Source organism: Apodemus sylvaticus, chromosome 3, assembly GCF_947179515.1.
Source record: "Apodemus sylvaticus chromosome 3, mApoSyl1.1, whole genome shotgun sequence".
NCBI lineage: Eukaryota > Metazoa > Chordata > Mammalia > Rodentia > Muridae > Apodemus > Apodemus sylvaticus.
Genome location: NC_067474.1, coordinates 143883181 through 143894764, shown reverse-complemented (window position 1 = coordinate 143894764; position 11584 = coordinate 143883181). Strand labels below are relative to the sequence as shown.

General features: G+C 51.0%; 1 protein-coding gene across 1 annotated transcript; it reads left to right on the top strand.

The window, feature by feature from the left end:
• Positions 1–725: 725 nt before the first annotated feature.
• LOC127680117 (antizyme inhibitor 2-like) lies at positions 726–10835 on the top strand. Its single transcript, XM_052175683.1, has 9 exons — positions 726–866; positions 1648–1821; positions 2823–2995; positions 4176–4310; positions 5568–5733; positions 6551–6698; positions 9259–9359; positions 10065–10282; positions 10779–10835. The coding sequence occupies exons 1-9, from the start codon at positions 726–728 to the stop codon at positions 10801–10803; spliced, it is 1281 nt and encodes a 426-aa protein (XP_052031643.1). The 3' UTR covers positions 10804–10835.
• Positions 10836–11584: the final 749 nt, after the last annotated feature.

Below are 11584 nucleotides of genomic sequence, written 5' to 3'. Positions count from 1 at the left end.
ATTCCTTGCTGGCTAGTTGGCCTCTCATCAGCCTAGCTCTGCCCTACTCAGCACAGGAGAGTAACTGAGACCAATCCTGAAGACAGAGGTGGAGCCAGTTGCAGCAGTGGAGGTGACAGAGACGACTCCTCCTTTCTGCTCACATTTTCTCCCCTTTGCCTGAACCCTCACACCCAGAAGGACCAGAGATCTCCGTGGAAAGCCTCTGGTACACAAGCCCACAAGAATCCCTGTGGCCGCTGGGGACCCAACTTTAGTCTGAGGGATCTCCTGGCTGTTCCAGGGAACCCCAGGGGCCACCAACCTCCCAACCTGAGGCAAGTACCTTTCTTTCCCTGTGAGACACAAGTCTCACCTCTCATCTCCTGTGACTGATCTAGAGTTGGGCTCTGCTGCTCTACTGCCTTTCCATTTCTCATCTTGAGTAGGAGTGAATGGGAAGGGGCCTGGAGGAGACTCAAATGCTCTCTTCTGAGGGAATGGGTGCTGTGGCTTGCTTATCATCTGCAATCAGTGGCTCAGGCCACGTGCCATCAGTGGCCTACTGTAAAACTTGAAGATATCAGTAGGACTAGGTGGAGTTCATGGGGCTTAATGGGACCCAGGCTTTAGTGACTTGGCTGTCTTAGCTATGGGAGGGACAGAAGGAAGAGACTGGTCCACAGAGCTGTCCCTTCTATGGTGCCAGGACTGTGCCCAGCAAACTCCTCAACTAGAGTCTCAGGATGAACACACCCTCTGAAGGCAGGAGGGAGCCGCAGGGAGCCACCAAAAGCCTGTGGCCATCAGAGCCCATCATCACCTTGGGGCCAGAGGCATCTGCCCGGCAGCTGGTCCTGAAGAAGATCCAGGAGTTGTCCATCTCGGTAAGGAGGGGGGGCAAGTCCCACCCCTTCCATTACTGGTCATTATTGCTACCCAAGAAGGCTTCCTGTTTCCGATTGGGAAGCTGTCAGACCTGGCTTTCCCAGGGCCTCTGCTGGGTGAGTTCTGCTGTTCTATAGCTCTGCTTTCCTGGCACTCAGGGTTTCACCCTCAACCAAGCCATTCTCTGGGGCTGAAGTCACCTGTCTCCAGCTTTCCTGTACAGATGGCTGCCTTCCTGCACCTGTTTCAAGACATAAAAAGACCAGAGTTCTAATCCTTTCTTTGCCAGACACAATTTCCATGCATTCCTTTAATCCCAGCACTCAAGAGGCAGAGGCAGGTAGATCTCTGTATGTTCAAGGTCAGTCTGGTCTATATAGCAAGTTCCAGGACACCCAGGGCTACATAGAGAAACCCTGTCTCAAAGCAAAACAAAAGAAAAGAAAAAATGAGAAAAGAAAATCAAATCTTCTCTTTGTCATATTCTTGCTGTGTGTCCTTGACCCTGTTTTCTCTGGTCCTAAAAAGGAAGAAACAAGTTAGATGTGGTGGTACACACTTGTGATCCTAGCACTGAGGAGAATACAGAGGGACCTGGGCTACACAGTAAAAGCTTGTCTAAAAAACAAACAAATGAACAAATGAACAAAATGAAAAATAAAGTGAATTGTCAAGAAAGGAAATGAAAGTCAGAGGAAGAGTGATGATTTTGTCATAAAGTGGAGAGGCCTCATGGACCTAACCCATCCCCCATCTCCCTCTCTTGTCCTTGCCTAACAGGGCTGCCAAGATGCTTTCATGGTGGCCAACTTGGATGTGCTAGCCATCCGCCATCGGACCTTCCTCCAGGCCCTGCCCCGAGTCCAGCCCTTCTATGCAGTCAAGTGTAACAACAGGCCCTGGGTGCTGTTCGTCTTGGCTGCTCTAGGCACCAGCTTTGACTGTGCCAGCCAGGTGAGCCTGTATCAGCTTGCCAGTCACCTCTCCACAGCCTGTTACCCTCTGGAGAAATATTGCCAACGGTCAGGAGATCAGGAAGGAGGACTCTGGCCCCCCAAGATGGCATCTGGTGTGCTGAGCGCTTGAGACTTTGTTGTTGCTGCTGTTGGTTTTCATCTGTGTAATGTAGTCCAGGCTAGGTTAGAATTAACTATGTAGCTGAGGATGACCTTGAATTTTTGATCCTCCCAGACATAGTTTCTCAGTGCTGATTGGACCCAGGGCTTTGTGCATGCTATGCAAGCAAGCTACCAACCAAGCTACAGCCTGTCCCCTCGGGGACTTTTCAAAGAATAAATGAGTAGATTGCTCCAGTCAGCCTTGAACTTGGCTATGAGACAAGACCAAACAACCGGAACTAGGGAGCAGGTCCCTTCTTGGCATAGCCAATCATCCTTTTGAGCCTCGGTTCTTCCCTCTTTAAAATGGGACCAACACTTAATGAAAGTGAGGACAAGACCACTCGTAGGTAGGGTTGAGGAGAAGGGTGTTTATTGCGGATATAGAAGGAGAGACCAGCCAGAGCATCTGGAAGAGTCTAGACTGAGCATGGCCTGCAGAATAGGCCAGGCTGTGAGAGGAGGAGGAAGGGAGGAAGAGAAGAGAGAGAAGAGGTCAAAAGGACCAAGCGAGCACATGGGGACCAGGACAGTGTGTGGCCAAATTGCTGAGTTATATGGGAATCAGACACTGTGGGGAGAGAAGCAAGGCCCAGCCCCTGGCTTGGAGAGGTTTAGGGAGGGAGACAGAGTGAGAGGTGCCTGAGGAGCCCCGGGTACTGAGGGAGACCTGTCTGGGGTTTCTCTGGGACTTGATACTCTCCCAGTGAAGGACTTGGTTCCACAGGGGGTTCATTGGAAGATATCCCCATTAGTTCAGGCTAAGGTCCTGTTCCCAAAGAGCCAGGAAAGGTGGGAGCAGCAGGCAGCCCCAACTCTGGCTTTCCCCCCTTCCAGGGGGAAATGGAGCAGGTGCTGGGCTTGGGCGTGGCCCCATCAAGAATCATCTTCGCCAACCCCTGCAAGGCGGTCTCCCACATCCAGTACGCAGCCCGCTGTGGGGTGCAGCTTATGACCTTCGACAGTGAGGAGGAGCTGACTAAGCTGGCAAGGCACTACCCCGGGGCCAGGTGAGTTGGCAGAGGTTCAGCTGGAAGCAGTGGGTCCCCAAGAAGGCCTCTGGCTGCTCTCTCTTCGCTCTCTTCCACCCCACTCTCACTTCTCTGCCCCTTGGGCTCTCCTCCCCTTCCCCCTCTCTCCACGAGGTCAGGGCCAGCCTCCTCTCTCTCTCTCTGTCTCTCTCTTTCTCTCTCTCTCTCTCTGCCTCTGTAACTCCCATCCTCTACCCTGAATAAACTCTATTCTATACCAAAAAAAAAAAAAAAAGAAAGAAAGAAAGAAAGAAAAGAAAAGAAAAGAAAAGAAAAGAAAAGAAAAGAAAAGAAAAGAAAGCCTCTGCCATCAAGAATGTTGGACTGAAGGCACAAGTGTTGGATCAGAAGGTCCAGTGCTTTCTCTGGAGCACACCAGCGTCAAGGAGACACTGGACAGAGCCCAGCATGAGAAAGTCTGACATCCATGATGTCATAGAAAAAGTACTTGCACTAGAGTCAGACCGAGGCTCACATTTCAGATTCATAAGCCATATGTTGTATAACATCTCTGATTCCTTTGTTTGTTTGTCGTGTTTGGTTAATTTTTTTTTTTTTGAGACAAGGTTTATCTGTGTAGCCCTGGCTGTCCTGGAACTCGCTCTGTAGACCAGGCTGGCCTCAAACTCATAGAGATCCACCTGCCTCTGCCAGCCTACACCCCTGGTTCTCTCTCCTTTTTTTTTTTTAAGATTTCATTTATTTTATATATATATACCCATCTAACTGGTTATATATATATATAAATGTGTGTGTGTATGTATGTATGTATGTATGTATGTATGTATGTATGTATGTATGTGAGTACACTGTAGCTGTCTTCAGACACACCAGAAGAGGAGCATCAGATCTCATTACAGATGGTTGTAAGCCACCATGTGGTTGCTGGGAATTGGACTCAGAACCTCTGTAAGAGCAGTCAGTTCTCTTAACCCCTGAGCCATCTCTCCAGCCCCGTCCCTGATTCTTTAGACTGCTTTACCGATGTCATCTGTCCCACTTGCACTTGCCTGGCAGAATTCTGTAAGCATATGAGCTTGCTCTTTGCTGTCTATGCTGAGTAGTTGGGAGCAACTAGGCAGGGATGGGTGGGAAGGTTGGAGGGTCTTGGGGGTCTCAGGGTTCCTGTGCACCCCTGCCATCCTCTCTCCTCCTTTAGGTTGGTCCTCCGGATACAGACCCCTGACAGTCAAAGCACCTTCCGGCTGGACACCAAGTTTGGGGCCCCTCTGGAGGCATGTGGGCACCTGCTCCAGGTTGCCAGAGAGCTGGGGCTGGCTGTCGTGGGGGCCTCGTAAGTGAGCACTGTCCTTCCCTGTCTCCATTTCTATTGCTGTCCCTAGGCAGCCAAGGACTCTCAGGGACACCTCTGCTTTGTGTGTTTTCTAAACCTAGAGGGTGTGAGGCCTTGGGGACAAAAATCAAAGTCAACATCAAAGAAACATAACACTCCAGATATGTAACATCTTCAAACAGTATTTAAAAGAATCAAAACAAATGCAAAATCTCCATGTTGAGAAAGTCTGGAATTTTAAATGAAGTCAGGAGTAGTGTAGCTGACTTCCTTTTTCCCCTTGGGGTCTAATTGCTATTACAGATCCAGTCTCCGTCTGAAGTTTTTACATTTAATTCCTCCTGGATTCATTTTATTCTTTCTGCGCCCTGGGCATGGGGACTCATGGCTGGAATCCCAGCCCTCCGGGAGGCAGATGCAGGAAAGTCACAGTCAGGGACAGGCTGGAAAAGTGATTGTCTGGTGTGCACTGGATGAAACCAGCCACAGTACACATCCCAAAGTCCAGCACTTCAGCTCTCCAGAGGTGGCGAGTGAAGGGACAGAAGTTCAAGGTCATCTTTGGCTATATTACACATTGGAGGCTAACTTGTGCTATATGAAGTACTATCTAAAAAACAGTGCATTAGTTAGTTATGTGGTTTTTTGGCCCCTTACATTTTTTAAAATTAATAATGTTTGAGTTAATTTTTTTTTACTTTTTTACACTTATTTCAGTGTGAGTGTGTTTGTGTATGTGTGTGTGTGTGTGTGTGTGAGAGAGAGAGAGAGAGAGAGAGAGAGAGTGCTCACATGCCATGGACAACTTTTAGGAATTAGTTTTTGTCTCTTATCAGGTAGGGTTCAGGAGTGAACTGAGGTAGTCAGGGTTGGCAGTGAGTGCCTTTATGCTCTGAGCAGTCTGGCCAGCCGAGATTTGCATCTCATGAGGAAGCCTCGCGCCTCTCATCCCATCTAAGTGGTTACTCAGCTTATCTTCAGAGCGCAGTGGGTTGTGGGGTTCTAATGACGTCCAGGTAAGAGAACAGGAGCCCCTTCCACAGAGGCATTGGGAGTGAGCAGCGGGGAGAAAACATCGCTCTGTCCTGAGCCATGATAGGTTACTATGGGATGTGGACACATACCTCTGTGGGTGCCAATCTCCGCACTGGTTGGCCCAAGTCTCGAAGCCCCTGGGTGGGTGTTCCCCCGTACACCTCTCCTCACACTGACTTCAGTCTCCACCTGTGTGTCTTCCACATCCATGGCCACACTCAGCTTCCACGTGGGTTCTGAATGCCAAACATCTCAGAGCTACGAACGGGCCATCGCTGACTGCCATCGTGTGTTTGAGATGGGCTGCAAAGCCGGCCATCACATGAGCCTTCTGGATCTTGGAGGGGGCTTCCCAGGATTTGAGGGCTCGGAAGCCAAATTTGAAGAGGTGAGAGGGACAGCCCCAGGGCATGAGTAGCAGTCATGCTAATGGAGTGTGGGCGGGTCAAGTGTGTGTGCACGCCCATGTGTTTGTGTGTGTTTGTATGTAATAACCTTGCATAACTGGGAGTCTGTTTGTGGGCACTGGGGTTTGCCTTTGGCACACGTCTCACTGACTACATGCTCAGCTGTGAGTGTGTCTGAGTGTGTGTGAGTGTGTGTGTGTGTGAGTGTGTGAGTGTGTGTGCCTCTTCTTATTGCGTGTCTTCTTGTTGTCTCCCAGCTCTGATACAAATCAGAAGCTACATCTAAAAATGGCTCCCTCTTCCTCTTCCTCTTCCTCCTCTTCCTTCTCTCTTCCTTTTCCTCCTCCTCTTCCTTTCTCTTCCTCTTTCTGTTCCTCTTTTGCTTTCTTTTCCTTTTCTTCTTCCTCATCCTTCACCTGCCTCTTTTTTCTTCTTCCTCCTCCTCTCCTGTCTTCCTCCCATCCCATCCCCTTTCTTCCCACTCCCCTGCCTTCTTTTGCATCTCTACCCTGTCATGAAATGGGTAAGTGTTATACCACTGAGCGATCTCTCCAGCTCCTGTGTCATCCCTTAGACACGTTAGCCGATGGCCCTGGCTGTGCCTGGTAGATACTCATGACCCCTTAGCTTCAGCAAACATTCTGTCTTTGCTGACCACGTGCCAATTATTTACAACGTCACCTTCCTAAGGGTGCCAGAGCCTGTGCGCTGGCTGTGAGCTTTGGGACAAAGGAAAGGGAGGATGATTATGTCAGTTGCTAAGACTCAAGATAGAGATGGTGGGATCTGTCACCACAGATGGCGAGAGCGATCAACGCTGCCCTGGCCCAGTACTTCCCAGAGGGGACCGGTGTCGAGGTCATTGCGGAGCCTGGGCGCTTCTTTGTGGAGTCCATGTGCACAGCTGCTGTGAACATCATAGGCAAGAAGGCCTCCCTGGAGCCAGGTGTGTAACCACTGTCCTGGTGTCCCCAGAACACAGGAGGAGAGTGGACAGTAGGGCTGGGATATACCCTGGGTGCCTACTTATAGGAAGTGAGATCAGAGATGGGGATGGGATTGGCCCTGTCTGTGTACTGTTAACTGTTGCCCAGAGAGGAAGTGAAGGGCGGAGACCAAGGTAAGTGTACCCTGCACCAAGGGAGCAGTCACAAGGTACAGCCTACGAGGCCCTCGACATCCGATGTTTAAACCCGGTCAATCAGGAGCAGATCCGTGAGTGTAGCAGGTGACAGTTCCAGAGCATACAAGTTCCCACAAAGGATGTCGCAGGATGGACTGCTGTGATGGAATACATCACTGTGACTGACATCCTCTGGGGACAGTTAGCTGTTGGCACTCATCACTGTGTCTCCCAGGAGAGTTCTTTAGCTATTTTGTCTCTGAGTGAGGGAGGAAGGTAGGGTGGCCGTGATCCCAGAGCATGACCGAGAAATATTTTCATGGCAAAATTAAGACTACAGGTATACAGCCACTGGGTTAGCGCTTTTTGATCTTCTGGGTAGAGTGACACTGGTGTGCAAATATCTATCAGTCACTCTGATCCCCTCCCCTGCTCTTCTGATGAGGTGTCTCATTGGTCAGTCACTCTGATCCCCTCCCCTGCTCTTCTGATGAAGTGTCTCATTGGAGGATGCTGGGTGTAGCACACTGCTCTTCAGTCATTCCACCCCTGATAATTACAAGGACTCGGGAGACGGTTTTGTCCACAAAAGCAAGAGCTGTCAATATGCAGAAATCAATGACAGCTGAAATACATATTTTACCTCAGGCTTGCTCACCCATCTTGTGAGACAGCTTGGGGGAACCCTCAGTGAACACGTGTAGACATGGAGACTCAGAGAGGGCTCCTCCAAGGCACTACAGCTCATTAGCAAGGCAGCTTGCCCAGGTCCTCACCCCGGGCATCATGATTAACTCAACCCAGAATCGGTCCAGGTACTGCTGGGGCTGAGGGTGGGGGAGGGGAGGAGAAAGGACGCAATCGGAGAAAGTCTGTACTCAAGTCAGCATCTAAGCGGCAGCTGACTGCCTTAAGAGACTCTGAAATCTTGAATGCAGCTTTGGGAGCCGGGTGAAGGCAATCTCAGATGGCTGTGGAGAGCAGGCTGGCGGAATGTAGTGTCTGCAGGATTTGTGACAAGAGCATGAGGGATGGAGGGAGAAAGCTGCCACGCCCTTATCTGAGTCACACCAATAGAGGCCAAGTGTTCAGGGGATGGGGCCGCCCGTAGCTGGTGGGGCTGTGAGCTGCTTCTCAGCACACCCAGGATTTGTCCTAAGGGTTTGTTCTAATTAGCTATGGCAAGACATACTCCCATGGAGGCATGCCTCAGATAAAATGTGACAGTTTCCCAGAGACAGGAGTCCTTGAGTGCATCATCCACACGAAGTGGATGGACAAGGGAAAGAAGGCCAGGGTCTTTACCGGGGTGTTTGCCTGTGGAAATAGGTCTCATAGAGTCTAGGCTGACCCGGCCTTGCCACCTGAGGGGGTCTCTGCAGATGTAGGCAGGCAGTGAGGGGGGAGGTGAGAGTGAAAACTCAGTTCAGATGGACGTTAACCTGGATCAGCCTTCAGGGAGTCTGATCCTAGGGGATTTATTGACATATTTAAACACAATTACACTTGGAAAAAAGTCTCCAGGCAACCATCTTTCTAAGCACAGGTGCACACTAAAGCTTAAGGTGTGGCCACATGAAAACTCCTTTACAAAGTACATGCGGCCATGAGGGTAGGTTCTACAGCTTTAAGACCTAGGATCTGGTGTAGTCTCTGTCGGAATAACATAGAGGTGTGAGACATCTCCCCTAAAGATGGGTGCCATCCGGGGCTACATGATAAGAGTCTCTCTCAAAAGCCAAGGTCTGCAGATATAGTTCAGTGGTAGGACACATGCCTAGCAAAAGCAAGGCCTTGCCTTCAATCTCTACCAATGCCATGTAAGTTAGAGCAGGAGGAAGGGAAGGAAGGAGGAGGTGCAGCTAACACGGGAATTCCTGAAAGGAAGGAAATAGACGCACTAGCGAGTCCCGAAGCGAAACATCAAATAAACAGCAGTGCTCCCGTCCTGCTGCACACACTAGGTGCTCACTCTTGTCCTGCCTCACACAGTAGGTGCTCAGGAACCTAGTCCAAGAATTTAAACCTGTGTCCAGGGATGATCCTAGCCTATTGCCTACTCCCGTGGACTTCTAGCAAGACTCAGTTTCTCCAACTGTAATGCAGGGGTCATGGTACCCAATAAACACACCCCTCACATGGGGAGCTAAAACAGATCATCTCATACTCATGGTTGCTGTTCAGTGTTCCTATGTGGGGAGCAGAGGCCACCGGGGACTGGTACGGGCCCATGCTATGGCAGGAGAGGGGTTAGGGATGACCCTGAAGGACAAGGCAGGAGTTCTGCAGTACTGAACAGCAGGCTTGGACCTCTGCCAAGGGAGAGGAGACTCGTTACGGACACCTGGCCAAGCCCAGCTCACCAGTTCACTCCCTGTTCCAGGAGGCCACAAGAAACTGACATACTACCTTAATGACGGCTATTATGGTGTCTTCCGAGCCTTCCCCAGGATCCCTGTCCCCAGGATACCCATAGTGGTGAAGGTAAGGGGGCCTTCTGTGTCTTGTGACCAGCCTCTGTCCCAAGAGCCAGGGTCTTGGGTCACCCATGCTCTGAAGGTTGTCATGCTAGGCAAGGGTGCAAGGTTCTGCATGTTTCCTAGGGTATACCTGATGATTCATGCCTGTGCCCCCACACACATCTGTGGAGGTTGTATGGGTCTGACCAGCTCTGAGTGCTTCTATGTGCATCTCTGTATGTTCTGGGGCTGTGTATACTTCTAGAACCCTGGAATGTTGGAAACTCAGGAGACTTGGGAAGTAGTGGGTTCCTAAGCCCCCTTTACATCAGAGCCACCTAGGAAGCTGTCAAAGTCTCCACTGCCCGGCCATGCCCTCATACACAGAGATAGATATAAATCTTCAGGTTGAATCCAGCATCGGTTCATCATTAAAACTCCCCAGGTGACTCCAATGTGCAGTGGCCTCTGAGACCTGGTCTTTGGGTTCGTTCCCAGCACGGATGTGTGATGCGCTTGTGGGCTGCAAGCTCTAGGACAGCAGAGCCTTTGTGTGTGTCCTAAACACTGGCACAGAGCAGCCACTCTGTTACTGTTCCCAGCAATTGCATAGTATTGTCCTTGCTGGCGTAAGGCCACATGTCCTCCAGGACCATGTATAGCATCCTAACAATGCGGAAAGACTCTTCCTTCTCTGACCCCACCTCCCTCCCCCCCCCCCCCCCCGCAGGAGCTCCCCTCGGAGCCCCGCCTCTTCCCCTGCACTCTTTATGGTCCCACCTGCGATGCCTTCGACCGGCTCTACGCGACAGAGGTTCAGTTGCCAGAGCTGGATGTGGGCGACTGGCTGGTTTTCCCTGACATGGGTGCTTACAGTAGCTGCATGTGTTCCACCTTCAATGGCTTCCCGATCACAACCATCTATGATGCCATGAGCCCCCAACTCAGGTGTCCAGGGGGAAGGGTTTGGAGGGCGGCCATGGTGGGGGGGGGCTTTCTCCGGGCTCTGGGCCTGGCAGTGAGAGCTGGTAGCTGAACTTGGGAGCCCCGAGCTTAGGACCTTGACCCTAGCAGGACCTCATGGCTTTCACCTCACTTTGCCACCGGTCTCTTGACCGGGTTGACCGGACCTTGCCTCTCCTCGGGTATGTCCGAGGTTCCAGCTGTGCCAGCCAGCTGAGGTCTGGAGCCTCTGCAGGTGGGGTAGGGGGTGGGGGGTGGGGGGTGTAGAATCAAGCAGCCCATGGACTCATCAAACTCTTGGTGCCATAGCTCAAACCCTACAGTCTCTAGTGGTTTGTGATGGCTCCCCAAGTCTCAGGATTATCCCTCACACGAGCCCCTGCCCTGGGGACCCTGCTCTGCCCAAATCAGGACTCACCACCAGAAGAGGTGGGGTGGGGCAGCCCTATGAATGCTTTGAACTGTAGCAACTTTTCCACAGGAGCCTCCTGGAGACAGGACCTTAGGCCAGGACATGGCCCAGAACGGAGAGGAGTCTGGTATGACATGCCCACTGGGGAAAGCTTATGGTTAGAGGCCTGTGGGGGAAGCTTACAGTTGGTCCTTGGGGGAAAATGAGGCCTGGCCTTTTCTACACTGATGAGATCCTTTTATACGTTGGAAACAGTTGTCTTCTTAAGTAAGCTTGAAGTACCAGATGACTGTCCTGGGTGGTTGGCTTGGCTCCCCTTCTGGCTCTCGATCTCCTCGACAATAGTATCCCCAAGGAGAATGGGGGAGACAAGGAATGTCAGACTTGTGCTGACACATGAGCTAGGCACCTTAATCTCAAAAAAAGACTGTGTCCCCCGGGAAGGACACTAGCAAAAGGGCACCTAGGAGTGCTTCAGAATGAAGTGTGGGGGTGGGGTAGGGGGAGTGACCGGGCAAAGCTACTACTTCCTGTGTGCTTTCTAAACTTTGCCTGATGGCACTTTCTGGGATCCACAGTTTTCCAAGACTTTCAAGACCTGCCTAGTTGTGTCACAACCCAGCTCCACCTTCTGAGGGAATTTTCTAGCATCTTTGAATGGAAGAGAATCCCCCACCATGAGACATCCAGTGGAACCTGTGGGCTTCAGACCCCTCCCATGGATGTGGGAAAGGCCCAGACTTCGGGACAGTGCGACGCTCACTTGGCCTCTCCACAGCTTGCAACTTAGGAGTGGGAATATTAATCTCTATCTATCAAAGGAATTTCAAAGTACAGATATGATTGAGCTTTGGTGAAAATAAAAAACTATTTAG